At 40.6% G+C, this 17,916-nt stretch overlaps 2 protein-coding genes across 2 annotated transcripts in view; both read right to left on the bottom strand.

The window, feature by feature from the left end:
• Positions 1 to 17,916, bottom strand: part of LOC140921861 (uncharacterized) — a 175,558-nt gene that overhangs the window by 33,859 nt on the left and 123,783 nt on the right. The window lies entirely within an intron of this gene.
• The window catches only part of LOC140921714 (discoidin domain-containing receptor 2-like), a 36,982-nt gene continuing 21,761 nt past the window's right edge, over positions 2,696 to 17,916 (bottom strand). The window contains exons 2-3 of the mRNA XM_073371726.1: positions 7,472 to 7,782; positions 2,696 to 2,968 (exon numbers count right to left, since the gene is read on the bottom strand). Coding sequence (XP_073227827.1) covers positions 2,696 to 2,968; positions 7,472 to 7,782 — 584 coding nt within the window. The remainder of the gene's footprint in view (positions 2,969 to 7,471; positions 7,783 to 17,916) is intronic.

Consider the following 17,916-nt stretch of genomic DNA (forward strand, 5'->3'; position numbering starts at 1 on the left):
GTCCGACGTAAGTTTCAGTTGTCGTCGCTGTGGTTACAGTGGCTTGGTAGACTACATTTGATTGGAGGCATTTTCCTTCGAGTGGACAATCTGGTTTCTTTCTGCAATTGCAGGTGTCAAGTTGTTGCGTTGGTGAGTTGAAATTTGAAAGAACGTACTTGTTGTGTGTCGAGATGACAAATTTCATGTTAGGCATGCATGAGTAGATATGGAGTCGATGTGGGGTCGATGTAGGGTCGATGTAGGGTCGATGTGGGATCGATGTGGGGTCGATGTGGGGTCGATGTGGACTCGATGAGGGGGTCGATGTAAGATCGATTATTATTTACGAAGGAGAATGCTAACGGGGCTTATCTTTGACCCTAGTCTACTACTTTTTTGTCTATATAATAAAAAGAACATTACACGGCGGCTTGAAGATATGAATTTTATTTTCTCGTGGCAAAAACAATATTTTACGAACGAGCGCAGCGAGTGAGTAAAATATTGTTTTGCTACTCGAAAATAAAATTCATATCTTCGCGCCACCGTGTAATATCCTCTATATATCTACCACTAGAGTCTACTTAGATCCCACCCTCCTCTTTCCCGATTGCGATGATACTGGATGATTACTGCGATAATATCACGTTAGAATCTACTAAAGTCTATTTAGATCTCCCTTCCCCCTTTCCTGATTGCGATGATATCGGATATTATCGCGATAATATCACGTTAGAATCTATTAGAGTCTATTTAGATCTCCCTTTCCTCTTTCCTGACTGCGATGATATTGGATTTATCCGTAATAGCGGAGCTCCACGCGCGGCGCTGGCGGAGCCCCATAGCTAAGGAAATGTGGTAATCTACTCATCCGAGAAAATTTGGTAATCGCGTGACCGTACACCTAGCGAGCGAGCGACCGTCCGTCCGCACCACAGGCATACCAATGTAAAATAACTCGATCAACAGGTATGGGAACCCAAATGCAACTCAAGGTTTTATTTGGAAGGAAATCACATGGTCGCCCGGACTTTTAGAAAGAAAAAAGTCGTGTCTTTTTCGGCATTATTTTTTTATGTTTACACTAACGTGGATAACAGAGAAAGAGCTAGAGCGAGTTGTTGAAAACAAAGGAGACGAATTTCTCAGGAAGAAGACATGGAAATTCAAAGCGGCGGTGGGAAAATGAGAAAGGCTAGCGGCCAGCAAGGTAAAAATGAGCAACAGTGAAAAATAAAAGCGAACATGAACACAGGAAACAAAATATTGGGTAAGTACACGCGACAATTCCTCCATAAAAATAATGTGTAAGTAGGACGTTTGACGTTTTAGTCGTACAAAACAGCGTTGTAGAAGTGCAAAACAACGGCAAGGGAAAGACAAAAAAGCGTGCTACAAGTGGAAAAGCCAATGGCTAAGTAAAATAAATCTCGTATTAATTGAAATATTTCAAAATGAACAAGGAACAAATCTGAACAAGGTAAAGCAACTGATCACAGCATCTCCCTCACTTACTACCTACCAACTCTTATCTCAGCTCCGTCTAGCCTGTTCCAACAGCAGTCTCCTCTGTTGAGTATATTCACTTCAGCTACAGGCTCTTCTCTCCCCAGGTCTACTCTCCACCAAGGATTATTTTCTCTGTTAGTGTGTGTACACTGGCTGTGGTGTGAACCCCTATGTCCATCCACCGCATTGCTAGCATACAAACCTATGAATGTACTTGACTGAGAGGTGGGCTTGAAAAAGGCAATATTACTCTGAACTAAAAAGCAAACAAATAATAACAATTACAGATAAACGCAGCAGGGTTGCAGGCTGTGCTCTCGGCCCCAGCTCCTGGAGACCACTTCAGGGTCCTTAATTTTGCTCTTGGGAGACTAGAGAATTTCAGCTTTTGCATGGAAATCATATGCTGGGAACCCTGTGTTTCACAGGTACAGAGCATTGGGAACCTTAGAATTTTCCTTAGAGCACAGGCTTAAAAAGAGGAAAATCAAGGATTGAAGACCTTTCAGAATCAACTTGTTAACGTTCAAAGTACATGTACAGTTGTATATGTAGTGTGTCTGCAGTGCAGTATAAAAAAATGGTCTTGGCAAGTATTGATCGGTAACTGTTCAAATTCTCAACCTCTTAATTTTGACAGGTTGGTCACAAATTAGCTTGCAAATACATCTAGCCATCTCTCTTCATTCCTCGCCACTGAAGACCTTTCACAAGAAAGACATCTGCAAAATGGCCCCCAAAATTCCATATTGATGACATGAATCAGTGTTTACAAAATTAATCTTGTAGTCATGGGGTTCTAGCTAGAAAATTGTTTGTCTTAAAGTCTCTCCTGGTCTATTTGAAGCAGCAAAACTCAAATTCCTCTTGTAAAGAAGATTATATGCCATGAATAATGACTTTTTTAGTTGATTCATGGCATTTACTGTACTGTACATCTTTGTGACCTTTTGTATTTTTCTGTCATTCGTAAACAATAACTAAAAGAATAGAATGACAACTTTGACCAATCCCTGTTCGTTGACTAGACTCCAGACAAATCTACATATGATGATCAATACAAAATCTTTGGGGCAAAATTGCAGACCTCTTTTCTGTGAAATGTCGTTAGTGGCAAGGAGTGAGGAGAGACTACGGCATACAGTGAATTACCAGCTAAGACTTATTTTAACAAGATTTTTGAAAAGAATGAAAAAGATAATGTTCAAGAGCTGATGTTGTTGCAAAAAGGAAAAAGATCTTTCAATGATGCGAAGGAAGGTTCCACAACTGGGTAAAAAACTATATTCGTTAAAAAATGAACAATTTCTGCAATTAAAAATATCAAACCTCTTCTTCTAGTTATGCCAGAGACTTCTACTCGTAAACAAGCTCCACCATGTGTAGACCCAACAACAAAACGCAAGTATCTGGCAACAAATGCACTGAACAAGATCTGTTTTTCTACTGAGTTCTGATCGAAGTTTCCATTGAAGGTCTGGAAAAAAAATCAAAATTGAACAAAAAAAGGCTTATCATTTAGATGGTAATTCTTAAAGTAGTAAAGATAAAGTTCAGTGTATTAAACCCAGGGCTGTCACTAAACTTTCAAGTTGCAAGATACTATATGCAAATTATAGGTAAGGATTTGAACAGCGAGGAAATTCTATTGGTTCAGTCTGCTTTCATTTTGTTTCCTATGAAAGTAGCCAGGGGTCATACTGGTAGTAGAACATAGCTAGGAAATTCCTGGTCCCTGGCTCTTAGTGACTTTCCTGTGAATCCAATGGGGTATCAACCTTTCACTCCCCACTTCCCCCTTCTGGATTTAATTACCCGGCATGGCATTTCTCCCTTAGATAACAAATTTTGCTCCTTTACACGCTTGCCTTTCTTCCACCTCAATATATAAGTGTGATGAAGGTAACCTTTGAACAGACTAGCATTCCATTCACAGGAGAGAAGCAATTTATACTCCTAGGTGCTTCATGCAGCAGAAAATGGGTTAAGCTCTGAGAGTTTGAGTACCCCACCCCCCCCCCCCACCCCCAACCCCCACATCATCCCCACCCCTATTCTTTCATATTGCCCTTCCTAAAAACACCTAAACACCTGTAACTGTAGTATTAATGATACCAAAATTCTACTGTACAATAAAAGGGTATCCAATTTATGACTCAATTAGCTAGGGTTGCTTTAACACTTTACGAAATCAGACAACAGCACACACCAGAGCTTAATTGTTTCTGAGTGGTGTCCTGAAAGAAGTGACAATAGCCACACCCTTTTCTACCTCCTCCTACCCCTCCCCCACCCCCCCTCCCCCAAACTTTCTACCCTACCTTTCATAAGGAAACATAAACATTTGAGCTACACATGGTGATGTCCTGTGTCAGGATTACCAAGGAAACCAGATAAAATATTAATTTACCCTCTATGTAGCTCAGATCAGAACCCCTAGTAGTTTCACAAGGAGGGGACTTAGTTACACGTAATTTACTTTATGAATCTGAAAGCTGAAAAGTAATAGTAATTTTACAGCAAGTTTTTCAAGTGTAGATCATTTGCCCATTGCTTTAAACCGTTTATGTGGCTGAATCTTCTTGGAATTTTTTTTTGGTTAATATAGTTTTTTTATTTCAATGTCTAACAACACTTACTAGACAACAAAAGTTGACTTTAAATAAACTAAAAAAATTAAACAATAAAGAACAAAAAGAAGTTACGATACTTTGCAATAAATTACAGTTCATTGTATTGCAGTCTTGCTACAAAAGTACAGTAAAATTAATGCAAGTCTAATGTTGAGTATACTCCTTACTGGTTGAATTAATATTGTTAGCAAAAAAACTTCTTCTCAGTTAAAGGTTTCCATTTATAATAGTAATATTCACGTGAATTAATACTTATTGCTATTTGTTTTTCTATCTCGGCGCTGTTTACGACTATAGTTAGATTAGAGGTAATTATTGATTACGGATCCGCGTTCGTCACTTACGGAAACGAAATCGAGTCGAAAGGAGTCTAGTTTCCTGGCCGAGATGCCCCTGCTAAAATTAGCAGAGGTGGCTAATTTGCAGTCGCCCGTGATAGTTTCAAAATTTCTGCCTTTGTGCCACAGAAACACTTGTCTGCTACAGAGCCGTTTTTAGTGTCGTCACGTAACGCTCCTCCCCACTAACGGCTGCTGAAAACCGAACTACATTCCTTTCCTGTGATTAGCCAATTATAATTCAGTTCCCATTTTCTGGAAAGTGTTCGCGCCACCTTTGCGGTACTGTGACTCCTCCAATCACAGCTTTGCTTTTATCGTTGCCCCATGTGTAAATGACAGAATAATCAAAATCGTCGCGTGAAAACAAGCAATTAACTACAGTGTTGTCGTAGTCGAGTCCTATTCAAAATTTAGGAGATAAGCAGCAACAGCAAGAAAGTCGAGCAAATTGCGATTCACAACATGGATGTGCTCATAAAGTTGCCAGGTATAGTTTCGGGAAATCGCTCATCGATAATTTATAAGATTGCTTTTTGACTCAGTACCCTTGAGAGTTTAGTCTTCACAGAACACAATGAGCACATCCGGTACATTAAATTCTTCACTACATATCAGCACATATGCACGTTAAATGAAGAACCAACCGATCCTGGTAAAAGTTTTCTAGGCCCATCAAACCTTCTTTTCACTTGGAACTTTCTTGACCGCTTAAAACAAACTTTTTTGCAAATTACCTTTTCGTTGCTTGAAAACACAGAGCCCATCTAAATTCAGCGACGATTGATTGATTTGTCGAAAACTGAGAAGCGTGCTCGCTGCCTAGCGCCCTGCGGCTCAGGTATTGTCAAATTTCTTGTACATGATTGGTTTGTTCGTTAGACCACAAACATAAAGGGAAAGGAATGTAGTTCGGTTTTCAGCAGCCGTTAGTGGGGAGGAGCGTTGCGTGACGACACTAAAAACGGCTGTGTAGCAGACTACAGAAACACCAGATTAAGATGCCTTCTGACGAACGCGACAAACGTTTAAATGACTAGAGGAAATCATTGATTACGGATCCGCGTTCGTCAATCGAGTCGAACTGGCAAAGCATACCGCCTACACGGATCGACAAACTTACATAAAACAATAATAATGGAAAACAACAACAGCAGAAACAAAAACATCTATTTTGTAAAACTTTCCTGGGAGAAACTTGTTGTCAGCTAGGTGTGTAGAATCAACTCTAACTTAAATTCTTGGAATTTCAATTAAGCAAATTATGTAAAAATTACCCCCTAAACGGAGCAGTAGAGTTCTGCTGTGTAGAGTTCGATAAACGTCGCGCAAAAATAAACTTTCAGTCAAAGGCTTCTTTTACCTCTTATTTTTTTTTTCTATTTCGCTTTACATCTCACTACCATTCTCGTCCAGGTACTTCAGCGTGGCGGGGTAAGCAATGAAAGCCTTTCTTTTTTGCCCTAGTTTCTTTTCAGTATAAATGTTTTTTATAGGGAGCGAGCTCCTTTAATCGTTCTTGTGTTTTCTTTCCTTGAAAGGGATTATCCTTTCATCTAAAATAACAGCGGCGTTTATCAGTGTATCGTAAGAACGCGACATGAATTGGTCTTGGTTTTTCCTTGTCAGAGTTTTTCGCTCGCCTTGCATTGTTGGTGTACGATGCGCCCGTTCTATTTCAACATTTACACATAGAGTCTCTAGGCCCATGTGAGTAGCTATAAAGTCTTGGATGAAATCTGCACATTCTTGTCCTTCGGCTTTTTCCGGAACATGATAGTATACTTCGTTTTCCAGTTCCTCAAGCTTCTCTTTCTCCGCTTTCTTTCCAAGTCTTGTTCTAAATCTGCCACATCACTGTTGCGACATTACCTTTGATGTTTTTTATATCGTATTCAATTTTACTTTGCCGGTCATTAATTTTGTCAAGCACCCTCAGCTTTTCTAACTTCATCTGAATGTCCTGAAGCAACAACAGCGTTCTCGGCTAGCACGCTGGAGTATGTCTGGAGTTGTTGTCTTCTTCCGAGCTCGAAACCCGTGTCCGTTATTGACTTTGTTGGGTGAAATTCTGCAGATTTTGGGGTAAAATAGATTATGGAATGCGATGTACTTGCTTGTCAACTTGAATTGGAGCGAAATTTTATATTCTAGACCCGTTTATGCTGGAGCGCTAAAAACAAACGTCTATTCCATCACCTCTCTCATCCCAAATCTTCTTGGAATGACATAAAGCTGTGTACTGATCGGTAAATGGCAAAAATTTAATACTCAGACAAAAATTTTGCCTCAAGTCCTTTGATCCAACAATTTTAAATGGTACCCAACAAATGATCTTCGTGCACATTCCAAGAACCAGTCTGGTGGCAAGCATTAAGAATGGGATAAAACATTTTCTTTTCTCGACAACTGCAACTATTGCTCAGAAAAGCCTGTTAATACATTTAATTTGCATCCTTCTTACAAATCTCACAGTTCCCTGCCTTCACAGCTCAAGAAAAATCCAGAGCCCCAAAACACTTTTTTTATACACACAAGTATTGTATTAAGATCACTTTTGTACGTGTATGAAAATAAACTTGACACTGGTTTCCTTTTACCTGTGTCCCGGGGACCTGTGTACTTGGTTGATTCACAAGAATAATCTTACTGTAAGTACATGTACCTCAGAAATGAAGCTCTTAACATTTTCTTCATATTAAAATGAACTGAAACTGTTGCTCTCAAGTTGCAGAGGGCATCAACACCACTAGAACTGTATCTCAACAGTTGTGGTGTAAAATAAAAAAGCCCAACTTAGGATGATTACTATGGGTTAAAACTGTCAAGAAAGAAAGGTCCAGTCAACTTAATTCCACTATCAATCAGATTTGTGCTTGCAGAAAGACCAGTCTTACCATAACTAGTAGGGTGGTAAGAAAAAGCAAAAAAACTCTCAAAAAAAAGCATTTTTCCTTTTTAAAGTGATGGACCAGGCCATTAATATATGCACCCTTTAACTTCAACTACCTTAACTTGTCCATTTTCTTTATAGTCTGTCCAGGTTGTCCCATCTGTAGATGACTGTAGGGTGTAAGACTCCACCCACTGACTCCCCTGGGAATTCCCCTGAGTGGATACAGCACAGATGATATAAGGAATCTGTAAGTCAATCTGTAGATATGGACTGCTGTCACTTGTGGATGCACACCATGATGATCCCGCTACGAAGTTCAGTCTACCGTTCTTTGCTGGTGTGCTGGCATTCAGTTCAGAAGAAGCATTTAACTGATTGTCGAGAATGTACCAGTTCACCCCTACATAAACTTGTTCACATGATGCTACAAAAAGGGATAAAACATTGAAATTACTGGTTGCCTAGAATGCATCTATCAGCTAGACCAATTTAAGCATCTTGTTCAAACGAATGTTAAAACATACAGTATTGCACCCGCGTATAAGAACCTACGTTTTCCCTATTCCCTATTGTTGAAACGGAAAACAGTGAAAACAATGAAATCATTCCGTGTTAAATAGGAAAACTGACTGCTGCACTGGATAGAAGCCCAGCGTAATGCGAACATCAGTCCCCTTTTATTCATACAAAAACAAACACTTAGGCACTGCAAAGGCAGTGAAGTAGAAAAAATGTAACAAGTTCCAAGTAAAGTTCTTTGATCAATAATAAAGATGATATCGTGTCTGCTGCCCGTCAGGAAAAACCCCCTTAACTAAGGAGGAAACCTGAACCCTCCTGAAAGCAGAGCCAGACACTTGACATGAACCTCGGGGGAGACAGGTTGAACTTGAATACAAAATTATGAGTACATCAACGACCAACGACAATCAATTCAAATGAAACAGAAAGAAAAAAGCATTGACAAACGAAACTCAGGCAGCGATCGGTGAGGGTAAAAAACGGAATGAGTTTGCGGAATGGCATGTGGCATGGCTTGCGGAATGACATAATTGTGCGGAATGTAAAGTATGGAAATTGGCGCAAAGAAATTAATTAAACTAAAAGGCATGCGCGCGTCATTGCCGCGCCTTTTTGGCGCCAATTTGAGTGAGCTTCGCGCATTTAGACATTTATCTAAAACTTACCTGAGAATTGGCTAGGGCTCCTGAAGGCAGCCTCCAAACGAAAACATTGAAGCCCGGTAAATATAGTGAGGCGTGACAAAAATAACTTAGTTTCCTCGATTGTAAAGTAACAAGACGAAATATCTTCTTTTTCCGTTATCCTTAGCGAATTACCATTGTTAAAGTCCTTATTCTTTGATAGAAAGTGAGTACCAAAATACTTGTGCGTTTAATTTTTTGCTTTTTCAAAATACTGTCGGCGCCGAAAATGTTACTCCTTCGATCAAGAATTACGTTGCGTTACTGTTACACAGGATATAAACACTGCTTGAGAATATTCCACGTGTATTTTGCTCATATATTTCCTTAACTTTTACAACTCTCGAGTTCGTAACGCCGATTACTTTTCTTACTTTTCTCGCACATGGTTTTTTTTCTTACGTCATCAAAACGTCATATATGGTTTCCAGTCCTTAGGCGCACTGGCACCTTGCACTAAATACAAATGCTTTTAACAATGAAATTTCTATACCTAACACTCCTCCCTAACTTAAAAAAATAAATGTCATCCGTGACATTTGACATGTAATACAGAATAGTCCCTTTTACAACAGTAGTTTGCGGTTTTGGATTTCTTGCTTGTTAAATCCTGGAGTGGGGTGATCAGGCCCAGCTCCTCACAGACCACTTAATTTACGACTCAGCTTGTCTGTCCATAGTAACGTTCACGATTCTGTAATACGACGACTATTGCATAGTGTTGTATTTCAGTTGTATCTCGGTACGTGTGCGCGTACAATTTTATTTTGAGCGAGTGCATTATTTGTTTATTTATTTATTTATTTATTTTCGTTTATTAACGTCTTAATTTTACTTTGCGTTATTTTCCTCACTTATACATTGTCCGTGACTGTGCTTACATGGTGGGTGGCTCCTCCTAAAATGTTCTGCAATTGGTATAGGATTTAATGGAACCGAAACCAATTGGGAATTGCACGCATTTTAAGCATCCTACTGATGAACAGTTGCGACACGTAGATATATATTTTTTAGCACCTAAGATAATTTGTAGTCTGTCTACTTTGAATTTCAAGATAGCGTTTACAGCATCCACACAACGAATGTACACCAAGGAAATCTCTTTTGTTTTTTTGTTTTTTTGTTTTTGTTTTTTTTACAAGGTAATGGACAAAAAAAAAAAACAAAAGTCGCTGTTTATCTGTACTGAAACAACTGATAAGGGACTGTGCAATAATTATCAGGAAGGGGGGTCCTAAAATGAGCTTCACCAAAGGAAAAATTAGATAGGTCCCCCCTCCAGCAGCGTCAAGATTAGCTCTGACCCCCCCCCCCCTCACGTTCTCTCAAAATTATGATGTGCCCCCCCTCTCTAACCCGTACCTTTATTCACCGTACTGCAACGCATTCCACTGCGTCGTCAGGGATGAAGAGCAAGGAAAAGAGTTCTTTACTACCTTACTCAAGCGAGCCGAAGTGGAAAAGTACAAAGTATGGTTTTGTTCCTGATGCAAAAAGGCGAATTGCATTATTCGGTAACAAACTCCTGCCAGATTTTTACGAAAGTTTCAAAACAAGGGCTGGAACCAATGCAGCATTGATGAAGCAGGCGTTTATCGCGGAAAGAGACAGGCAATATAAAGTTACTTTAGATATTGAAAAACTTGAGAACAGATACCAATATCTTTTATCCGACAACCCTGCTTGTGCAGGAAGGTTTTTTCGAGAGGATTACAAGCCAACTCCCCAGGATGACAGCAACATCAGACGTTGCAAAAAAGAGGCAAATGATATCCAGGACAAGCTTAATGCTGTCGTAACCAAGTTAGAAAAACACAAAAACAGTCTTTTTACAGACAATGGCAAACTGAAGACTGGCCTCAGCTGTTTACACAATTTTAATGCTGAACAACGTCATTCAATAAAGTCTCAAGTCGGTTTAAACGTTCTGCATCTTGTAGAAGACCTGGATAGGGTGATGGCTAAATATAAAGCGACATTTCCTATTGGTGCCAAATCTAAAGCATCCAAATCAAGAAAAAAGAAGGAACAGAAGAAAAAAAGGGAGAAGAAGAGGATTGCTGCCTCAGAAAGCCGTAGGACCCGAACCTGTATAATTTTTCGGTCTTTGGGAGGTGAACCCATTGATGACAACTATGAAACAGAAGCATGTGGCATTCCTCAGCTAGAAACTGTAGACCTAGAAACCCTCTCGCTGTTTAATTTAAGAACAGACCTGGCATGTCTGCGGGACCTCTTAAATGCCAAATGTTTTATTGGCAAAGCTCACAACGTGGTTTGTGACTTCTGTGCATGGACGATTGTTTCAATCTATGATATGTTGACATTCTAAACAAGTTAAAGCACGTGTTTATGTTGATGCAATATTTAGACATGATGGATAGTCAAAGGAGTGGCATCGGTCTATTTGGAAAATGTTTATTTATTCATTATCGAATTTGTGAAATTTAATTAAGACCCCCCTCTCAACTTACTTGAGAATCTAATGTAGAGCCCCCCTCCTTTCCATTATTTTAACTAGCCCCCCCCCCTCTGGTTTTAGCCCCCCCTCCTGATAATTATTGCACAGTCCCTAAGGCGCTCCCCATTGTGGCAACTGCGGTCCTGCTGGATAGGGCATCATATAAGGCAGCATCATGTTCGGGTTCCAGGACATCATTGGTGGTACCGGTGGTGGAATATAACTCTAGACTGGTGGCAGCGTACTGTACTGGTCCGCTGGAAGTTCGGGAATGTAGGGCTCTGGTGATGTCTGCATTCCACACTGCTGTATCCCTCCGGATCCCTCCGATGATAGGCCGCACATAAGTTGGTGCCCCAGGACTGTCATAAGTGAGTCGTTTAGGTGCCTGCCTCACACGTTAGGGTCGACCTGAGTTGTCTATGCCTCATCAGGAGTGTCAGCAATGTTAGCTTCCGTGCGCATTTCACTTGACACCTCACCTGAATGCACATGTGTGAAGTCTGGTTCTTCTCCCACCGTTTCCTCGCTTGTAGACTGTACCTGTATCTGCATTTGGTCATTTTCTGGTGAATCGTTACAGTATGAAATGGCTGGACGATCATCATCGCTGTCACTTTCGTGGCTGTCATCTTCATATCTTAATGGCTGGGTTTCATGACAATGGTAGGGTGTTGGTGGTCTTGGCCTCTTTATAGGAGGGGTGTCTTCCCATGGTTTCCTCGGCAGATAATCACAAGGAAGTAAGAGGTTTCGTTGTAGAGTACGGCTTGGTCCTTGACTTGATTCTGGTCTCCCATCACACACTGGGCTTCCCTCACCCTTTCTCGCAACGACTACATGAATCTTATCTTCCCAAAAGGAACGGAGTTTTCCTGGTCCACCACGAGGAGTAAGGTTGCGCACCAGGACACGGTCTCCCACTTGCAGCGCTGATGATCTCATTCGTTTGTCATGATTTCTTTTCCCTCTCATGGCACACTTCGTAGCAGACTTGGGCGCGAGTGACTAAGCTTCTTGCATCGCAGATTTCCACTTGGTAACATACTCCGCATGTGACTTGGCCCCTGTTTCAGCTTCGAGATCAAAGATTACATCAATTTGCAGACGAGGACTCCCACCAAACAACAGAAAAAAAAGAGAATAACCTGTTGACTTGTGAATAGTGCAATTGTATGTATGAATGAGTTTGTGTCATGGTCCTTCCAGCTAAGTTTGTGAGCTTCAGGGAGGGTTCGCAGCATACTGAATAGCGTACGGTTCATCCTTTCCACCAAACCATTTCCTTGTGGGTGATATGGAGTAGTCCGAGAGTGCATTACTCCAGACAGTTCTTCAAGCCTCTTGAACAACCGGTTTTCAAACTCGCCTCCCATGTCATGATGGATCCTCTCAGAAAACCCAAAGCGAGGAATAAAGTCATTAAAGATCTTGTCGGCAGCCGTAATAGCGGTCTTATTCCTCGTCGGGTATGCTTGAGCAAATTTAGTGAAATGATCTACAACAACCAGTATGTATTCATAGCCCCCCGAACTCCGCTCTATGTGCATAAAGGCAATAGAAACCAATTGGAAAGGAGCCGCTGTGATGATAGGCTGTAATGGTTCCCTAGTTGTTAAATTAGGACGTCTCTGTTTCAGACAGCAGCATGTGTGATGGATGAAGTTTTCTATGTCTCTTCTCATGTGTGGCCAATAAAATCTTTCTCGGGCTAGTGCTAGTACTCTCTCAAAAACGAGGTGGCCCATTTCCTCATGGAGTTCACAGTAAACAGTGGAACGAAATTTCTGTGGAAGAACTACCTGCTGGTTGCGATAAAGTAACCCACTCTTCATGTTTACATGGAGTTTATACCACTCGTTTAGGAGCTTACGAACCAAAGGTGGTTCCTTGTGCTCTTCTGCAACCGTCGGTTTGTGGTTTGTCTTGATGAACTTAAGGACACGCTCAATGTGGGGATCTTCTCTCTGTGCTTTTACTAAATCTACCACCGTTACTTGATTGCAGGCTGCTTGTGACAAAAAGTCAAGCTGATAGAGTTCCTCATCTTCATCGGTCAGCGCCGTTAGCCAAGTTGAGTCTCCATTCGACAATGTCTGAATTGCAGAGATTGAGGCATTCAAGCTTTCACGGGGTACTCTCTCAGTACAACTGTCCATGTAAGTCTTTAAGTCACTGGGCATCGGGAAAGGCTATCGGCATCAACGTTCAACTTGCCTGGTCAATACCGTATTTCGAAGTTGAAGTTAGCAAGCTCTGCAACCCACCTCAATCCTGTGGCATTTAACTTGGCAGACGTTAAAACATAAGTTAACGGGTTGTTGTCCGTATATACCACGAATTCAGGGGGATAATAGAGATAGTTCCTAAACTGTTCTGTCACTGCCCATGTTAGAGCTAAAATTTCTAACTTTCCCGAAAGCATATGGTAGTTGCGCTCAGATGGGGTGAGAGTCCTAGATGCATACGCGATAACTCTTGTACAGCCATTCTGTTTCCGGTAGAGGTCAGCTCCCAAGCCATCCTGTGATGCATCGGTGTGTACAATAAATGGGGCATTATAATCTGGATATGCCAACAGAGGGGGTGATGTTACTTTATCTACTAGGGCATCCAGTGCAGACTGGTGTTGAGGTCCCCAGTCCACTGGTGAGGAAGGTGGTAGCTGTCCACTACGTAGCCTGGTGTTCTGTCTGGTTGAGGAAGCATTCTTCTTCCCCGGCAGGTCATGGTTGAGAAGCTCATAAATGGGCCTTGCTATTTGTGCAAAGTTTTTGACATGACGACGGTACACACCAAGTAGGCCCATGAGTCTTCTTACTTCCCTAACAGTTCGCAGTTGTAAATTCTTCATCGCAGTCACAGCATTTGTTGCTTTGGGATCTATTTGATACCCGTCTTGAGAGATAATTCTTCCCAGGAAAGACACTTCCCGTTTGAACAATGAACACTTTCTAGGCTTGAGCTTTACAACATAACTTTTCAACCGGCGAAGAACTTAACGAAGATGTTCAATGTGTTCAGAAAATGTCTCTGAGAATACGATCACATCGTCCAAGTAAGGAATGGCTTATTTTTGCACGAATGGTTTCGTCAGCGAGACCTGTTTCCACGGCATGCAGGAACAAACTTTGTACTGAAGAGGCGTCATACTTAATCCCACTATCCGACTCTTTTGAAGAATTAATAATCCTATGTCTAACGGTTAGTGCTCTCATTAAAAACGACTGAGGATCTTCATTAGGCTGCTGGGCAATATTTGTTAAAAGCTGATAAAGTTCTGTGGCATTTCTTTCATGAAAATGGAAGCGAAGAATTTTACGCAACCTTGGTAGGGTGAGGTCAACCATGGTCTCTAAATAGCTTAGTTGTAGGACTGGCTGTACAGCACTAACTACGGCACTAACTACTTCTTTATCGGAGTATCCCTTGGTAAGCCCTGCTTCTATTTGTGATATTAGGGCTTGGTAACCCAGCTTTTCTTTCTGACAGGGGTCGCCTACCACTCCCTGTATTTTAAAATCTCTACGGAATATGCTCTGCTCAACCCCCTTTACAGGAAACTTGATTGTCTCTTCTTCCTTTACTGTGTCAGTCAGCTTTTCTTTCTGCATTTTGGCTAGTTTCTCCTCCACTTATTGCTGCTTAGATTCTAAATCACCTAGTTCTTGTTTGAGCTTCTTTAGGTTGTTTTTTTTGTAATCCTTCTTGCCCATACTAATCTTCCATTCCCTCGAGTGGCGGAGGGCCCAAGCGTGCCATTAACCCGTCAACATAATCAATTTGGTCATAGCCGGTCAGAGCATCAACTGAATCCTCCACTTTGCGCCTGATGGACCGAATAACACCTAATTTCCCCTTGCCCTTTAATACCGACTTTTCCACTTTAACATGCAAAGTAAATTCACCTAAAGCGCTCAAGTCCATCGACAACATGAATGAGGCTTTCCTCCGCCATCTTGCTTCTAATTAACACGATCACAAAACCCACATAGCATCCAACAAAACAACATTCATACCTTTCCTGGCCTCAAATCTGTGTTCCACTATCTCTTGACTAGCTGTCCACACCAAATGTCTGCCTAAGCTACAAGCCACTGTTTCCTGCTCGCCAAATCAAGACCAAAATGAATATCTTGGACGGCGATCCACACAAATCCTAGCACACAACGTTCGTCGACCATTGAAACTTGTACTGTATCTAATTCCTTCGTTGAATCCTCTCGGACAGGCACCCAGAATGTTGCAAAGGATATAAACACTGCTTGAGAATATTCCACGTGTATTTTGCTCATACAACTCTCGAGTTCGTAACGCCGATTATTTTTCTTACTTTTCTCGCCCATGGTTTTTTTTCTTACGTCATCAAAACGTCATATATGGTTTCCAGTCCTTAGGCGCACGGACGCCTTGCACTAAATACAAATGCTTATAACAATGAAATTTCTATGCCTAACATTACTACCTTGATTTTGACAGCTCCGTCTCTTCAAACGTGCAGTCACGGAACAGACTGTCACGCAGAGTCGCCGGCAGGTAAAGTTCAGTGTTTTAAAATGGCTAAAATTGACCCAGTTACACCTTTTTACCCCATTCTTTGATTGAAAAAAGCAATTTTGTAAAAGGGAAAACCTACAAGACGTACGAAAAACGAGCCTTTAGGCTGTAAATATCTATTTATGGGCCTATCGAAATTGGAAGTGTTTACACAATACAGACAATTACCGCCAGCCTACCATGAAAATTCCTGAACTGTATGGTGTCTTACAGTTAAGAAATGGTAAACGTGCAGCGTGCAACCATGGAGTTATGGATGCACGCGGGAGGTTGCTAAGCACGAAAGAAGCGTAAGAGTCGCACGAGGCGATAGCCGAGTGCGACTCTAGCTTCTTGAGTGCTTAGCAAACCTCCCAAGTGCATCCATAACTCCATGGTTGCACAGCTGCAACGTTTACCATTTCTTTTATAACATAATCAAAAGAGAAAAACATTATTTTCCATTTGCCTTCGGTTGAGTCATCGGTCCGAGTTCATGTATGGTGACATCTGCCCGCGCGTAAACAAATCATGTTCTATGTTTTTCAAAAACTTGCCTTTGAGTTTTTCTTTCGCTGAATCAACCGTTCTCCGTCCTCAGGTAAATTGCAAAACGTTTTTCGTTGTTATTCTGAATGGCATCTGTCTACTTGCTCTTAATATTAGGGTAAAAACTTTGAGGGAAAACTATAGCTGCAACTATAAACACCAACTAAAAGGACTCTAAAAAATAAGCTAAAACTAAATAAATGAAATAATTATCAAGCTTATTTATGTGACAATTTTTGAAATAAACGCAAAGTAGAAATGAGAAAATTTGACTGTAATTCCTTTAGAATAACAGGTAACACTAATTTTAAAAAGAGAAATTAACTAGCTTTGTATCGAAATCTGTCTGGGGAAATCCGCTATGAAAGTGAAAGTTGAAACTGAAATTCGCCGACACACAGCCGGCGCTGAAGCTGTTGTTTTTCGACCGTTCTCCGAACGACTGTTATGAATGAACACTGAGGAACAAAATAATACACACAGAAGTTATTTTTTGAAAAATTTATTTGAAAACCCAAATGTTTCTGTACTCAAATGAAATTCGCTTATTCCAGCGTTATGTGCCCGTTTAAACTCAACTAAAATTTTTAATCGATGCGATGAAAACTTCACAACAAAGCTGTCTCGAATTTGAGCGTGTTTCCTAAAATATTTGCTTGAATTTAGCATCAGCTTGACCAAAAAGTCAATAACACAATGCTAATTGATAATTTTCCTTTCCAAACAGACTTTCTCTTCTACAAAAAAACACACAAAATGTACCTTAAATCTTCGCTCGCTCGATTTTCTTTCAGCAGATTCTAGCCGCGAGGAAAACAGTGATTCATTCATCCAGGGCAAATTTGTCGCTTGATCTTTTGTCTTTTTTCCTTCAAAACGACAGCTTAGTATTTTCTTCAACTTCCACTTTTCATCTGTGCATTTCGTCGGTGTATTTTACCGTCAGGAGAGGAGATTTGTTGAATTTGCCTAAATTTTACCGCGCTAGCTCAGTTTCTTAGCGTGCACCCACGGGGAAATGGTAGTGGCTGACTGACCAATCAGAGCGCGCAATTTAGTTTTGTTATGTTATAAAGATTTATTTCACTTACCCAAGCCAATTCCCAGGTATGTTTTAAATGAATATCTAAATGTGTGATTTAAATAGCAAGAAGAGAATTTGGAGTTATACCACGTGTTAAATATTGCCGTCGAAAATAAGTAACGAACTTAAATTTTTGTTATCCTGAAAACCTATCCCTCATTTTTAAAATTATTTCAGTACGACCAGCTTCCCTATTGTCCAGAAAGTATCTATTAGTGGAAGGAAAATAATTTTTCTGTTCGTGGAAAGTGTCCAAATTTCTCCATCCAGCTTCGTTTGCGAACGCGAAGAAAGTTGATGTTAGCGAATTTCAGGGTAAAAATTAATGCAGTCTGAGACTACGACATCGAAAACCGATCTTCTATTTTTTCTCACGAATAAAAGGCTTTCGGCGGGAACAATCTACGTTAGGTTTCTTATATACCTAAAAGCTATCTATGAACAAAAATGAAAGAAAATGACTTTTCAACTCTTGCCACGAAATTAAGATTTTGGTCGATTTTTCTGTTTCGCACGTCTCAAGCTCGGCTATCTTTAAAACATGAAACGGGGAGTCGGTGAATTGGAATGGGGAACGAGGAATCTTTAAAAGCAAGAATCTTTAAAACGGGGAATCTTTAAAAGCGGGAATCTTTAAAACGGGGAATCTTTAAAAGCGGAAATCTTTAAAACGGGGAATTTTTAAAAGCGGGAATCTTTAAAACGGGGAATCTTTAAAAGCGG

This window comes from Porites lutea, chromosome 12, assembly GCF_958299795.1.
Source record: "Porites lutea chromosome 12, jaPorLute2.1, whole genome shotgun sequence".
Classification (NCBI taxonomy): Eukaryota; Metazoa; Cnidaria; class Anthozoa; order Scleractinia; family Poritidae; genus Porites; species Porites lutea.